Source organism: Notothenia coriiceps, unplaced genomic scaffold (assembly GCF_000735185.1).
Source record: "Notothenia coriiceps isolate Sejong01 unplaced genomic scaffold, NC01 NC01_scaffold00032255, whole genome shotgun sequence".
NCBI classification, from domain to species: domain Eukaryota; kingdom Metazoa; phylum Chordata; class Actinopteri; order Perciformes; family Nototheniidae; genus Notothenia; species Notothenia coriiceps.
The window spans coordinates 948-5,252 of NW_011364956.1; the positions used below are offsets into that span (position 1 = coordinate 948).

At 38.2% G+C, this 4,305-nt stretch overlaps 1 protein-coding gene across 1 annotated transcript; it reads left to right on the forward strand.

Moving 5' to 3' along the window:
• Positions 1-210: 210 nt before the first annotated feature.
• pacc1 (proton activated chloride channel 1) lies at positions 211-3,936 on the forward strand (the record flags this gene model as incomplete). The annotated part of the gene is made up of 4 exons (XM_010788867.1): positions 211-466; positions 1,523-1,622; positions 2,848-3,078; positions 3,769-3,936. Coding segments are annotated over exons 1-4 (535 nt in total), but the record flags the coding sequence as incomplete, so codon positions are not given.
• Between the last annotated feature and the right edge of the window lie 369 nt (positions 3,937-4,305).

Below are 4,305 nucleotides of genomic sequence, written 5' to 3' on the forward strand. Positions count from 1 at the left end.
CAAAACATGCTTATTACATGTCAACCTGATATTTCTTAAATCTGTATTCAAATGTAGCTCCCTCTGTCAGCAATGTATCAACAACTACACACACATTTCTACTTTTTACGAGTTACACCTAAAGGCAGCACTAGGTTTCAACCTTAGGGGGAAGGAAACAAGGAAACGTGAAAGACACTCATGTTTACTATTGGATTGCGGTCTGGAGGTGCTTCATTATCATGGGAGGAGAATTTAATGTTTACGCAAAACCTCCCGTGGGTGTTGTTGTCTCCCTTTAGAGCGGTAAACAGGGACCTTAGAAGGAGGGAATTACATTTAATTTAAAATGTATTTCTTATTTATTAAAACTACTTTTCACACTTCGCACAAGTAGACAGGAGTTTCTCTTTGAAGAGCAGAGTCGTGTTTGTAAAGGAAGTGCAGAGGAATGGGCCGGAAAGAAAGATCCCGGTCATACGAAGAGGTAGGAAGTTTGTTTACAGTCTGATGTTTGTCTTCGGATAAATAGAAAACAAAAGTGTGTAATCTCCTGTTGATACGAAGGGTCCTTAAAGTGTCCCTCGGGTCGCTGCACGTCATGTGACTTTACAGCTGAGGCTGCTGTTTTCATGCTTCTTCCTTTCATGGGAAGAGCTAACCTCATTCTGACTATAGTTATGAAGTGGAAATGTAATCCTTTTCTGAAGTAAAGACAGGCATGAGGTCTGTGTTCATGTATACTAGTAAAAAAAAGTCTTAAATTACAATTACATTAAAGTACAAGTATCTCAAAATTGTACTTAAGTCCAGTACTAGAGTAAATGTACTTAGTTACTTTACACTACTGGCTGTAGCCTATGTAGCAACAGGGGCGGACTGGGACTACAAATCAGCCTGGGACTCTCGACCGGCCCACTTCGGTACCGCCGGCCCACCTCGGTACCGCAAGTAAATACTGCTCTAGTAAATTGTCGGGGGGGGGGGCGTCGGGGGGTGCTAGTGTCTTACCCGACCGGCCCACAACGTCCGACCGACCCACTTCAGTACCGGCCCATAGGGATTCCGTCCCGATAGCCAGTCCGCCACTGTGTAGTAATATAGTAATGTACTAAATATCATATATAAGTAGCCTACTTTCATTGAAATACTTAAAGTAGCTTCATTTGCTGCTAATACCTTGTACTTTTTTTTTACTTTGCTTAAAAATAAATAGCTTAAATGCTATCTGATCTTAATAATATAATATTTATTGATTGTTTGTGTATTTTTTTTATCAGAATCTGCAGATTTACTGGTAACTAATTGTATGAAATATATGTAGTGCAGTAAATTGTCATTGGAAGAAAACAACAACATGTAAACAGGAACAACAACACAATCAATAACATTAACAATGAACTTAAAACAAACTCAAAAACATAATATACATTTTCTAAATAACAATATACATGAACAATGTAAAATCTCCACTGCTGCACATGCTAAATTTAGATTATCTTTCTTCGTTAACTTGTGCTTTAACTCCTCCTTCACCTCACAGTTTAATGATGACGGTGATGAAGGAAACAAACAGTCGGCAGGATTCTTCGAAGGTGCGATGGAGCTGGACCGCGAGGAGACCAACGACAGCGTCTCGCCGGGTAAAAAACAACGTTTATCTAAAAGAGCTACTCTGCCCTAAAAGGAAGCTTCAAAATATGACTACTCTGGCTTAAAGTGTCTCACATGTGAAATATTTTGGACATTTTAAATATTTTGTTTACCAAAATGTGCTCCTGGAAAAAAATTCATTCTGCACAAATAATTATTACAAAAATACTAGATTCGCACATAAGACTCAAATTGAAATAGTGGTTTAAAGACTTTACAGCATGCACTTTTACGAGTTGCACCTTAAGGCAGCACTAAGTTTAGGGAAGGAAACAAGGAGACGTGAACTACAAACAAAATTACCATACAGCGAAGGCATAAATCATAAAATACAATATACAAGACATCAATGAAGCTTAAATATTCCCGGTGACTTCATCCCTTTTGTTACGAATACAACGACACAGTGGCGAGCCGTCAGGGCTCTCTATGTCCTCTCTGAGGGCCTAAGATATTCTACAAAATAATATTTAAAAACACTAAAATAATAATAATATATATTTTTTAAATATTTTTTTTGTTATATTCTTCATTAGTTTTATTTTTCATTAGTTTTACCAAAATAACTTGATTTAATTGTATTTAAAATTACATTTCCAAATAAATAAATCCTTCGAATCTGCCTATTCAGTTTCTTTTTGAATGTGAAGGGTTAAATGAAAGAAGCTCGTCTCTGCGAGGTACTGTGAAGACAGGAGCTGTTGGTGGTCCTGCTATGAATTCAAAGAGGGCCCGGGTAACCGAATGAGAGAGTAATGTCAAGTGACAGTACAACTGACCAATCATATGTTCCCTCTAAATGGGTGGGTTTTATTATCGCGAACTTTATGACAAGTTCCGCCCGCTGTGAAACTTTTCTTGTTTCCATAGCAACAACAACTTCCTGTTAACAGCGTAAACTTGCCTTCAAAATAAAAGCATGCCAAATTAAATTTAAGACATACAACTAAGTAACAAACACAATGCAATATCCTTTTAAATTTCAAAGAACACAAATTGGGTTATTTACAGGTGTGGTTTTGTGTGCTAGAGGGTCGCTCGCTGTCATTGATGCGTTTTGCACCCCGGGCTGTTGTTTTGTTTTTCCACTGAAGTATATGCTGTGACTTAATAACTATTTTTTCCCCTTTTTTTTCGAGGGAAGGGGTGGGGGTCAGAGGGCCCAGGTATAAAAGTCACGGCTCGCCACTGAAACTACATTTGCTTCCCCTGCAGAGGAGGAGGAGGAGGAGGAGGAGGAGGAGGCCAGGGAGAGCAGTCCTCCCATGAGGTTCAGTAAGAGCTGTCTGAAGAACCTCTTCATGGTTGTGCTCATCTTCATCTACCTACTGCTCACCGGGGTCGCCTTCTTCCTCGCCTACCAGACCATCTCTGACTTCCTGGAGAAAGTCAACCACCCCGTCATGTCCGTCACCTACAAGGAGGTGGACTCCTTCTCACCCCCGGGTTAGTATTCATAAGATAAAGGACGATTTAGTCAAGTTACAGTATGTTGTGTATTTTTACAATTTCTGGACATCTCAAGGACTGGACTGGAGACAGGAGCTTAGGTTTACTTGCAAGAAAAGCATCAGACATCCAACTATTATAACATAATCATCATAAAAGGAAAAATATTATAATCTTTTATGAAAAATATAGCAATCAGATTTAAAATAAGGTTAATTGCCTGGCAGGTTTTCACTTAAAGGTCCCCTACTCTTTTTCAACAATAGTGTTGATTATATTTCACATCATTAATCCAAATCTGTAAAGTAACTAAAAGTATTAAATAAATGAAGTGGAGTAAAAGTACACATTTTATCTCTAGAAGTACAAAGTTGCAAAAAATGTAAGTAAAGTACCTCGAAATTGTACTTGAGTACAGTACTTGGCTCAATGTACGTAGATACTTTAAATCACTGACCAATACTATACAGAAATCAACATTATGGATGAAGTTTCAGAGCTGTTCAGTTATCTTTTTAATCTTTAAACCTGCTACTGATAAAACACAGTGAAAGCTTGAACATAAAATCATATTAATCTCAAGTAAGCAGACATATTAGACATTCAAGAGCTTGCTGCTGTATTTAAACCTCGATATGTTCTGGTACTTTTAATATAGATGTGATTTATCTTCCTGTTGTCCTGCAGGTATCGCTCTGTACCCCGGCAGAGCTGAGCTGCTGAGCTGCAGACATCACTTCCACGACTACATCCCTCCGTTAGTGGAGCCCGGGACGCACCAGGAGGGAGAGTGTGTGACTCAAGACGTGACGTACGACGGACCGTTCAGCAACCAAACCCTGGTCAGAACTGCTCGTAGAAATAGATGGATGGATGGATAGATAGATAGATAGATAGATAGATGATGGATAGATGGATAGATGGATAGATAGATGATGATAGATAGATAGATAGATAGATAGATAGATAGATAGATAGATAGATAGATAGATAGATAGATAGATAGATGGATGGTGGGTAGAGATGGATGGATGGATAGATAGATAGATGGATAATAGATGGATAGATAGATGATAGATAGATAGATGATAGATAGATAGATAGATAGATGGATAGATAGATAGATAGATGATGATGATAGATAGATGATGGATAGATGGATAGATAGATGATGATGGATAGATAGATAGATGATGATAGATAGATAGATAGATAGATAGATAG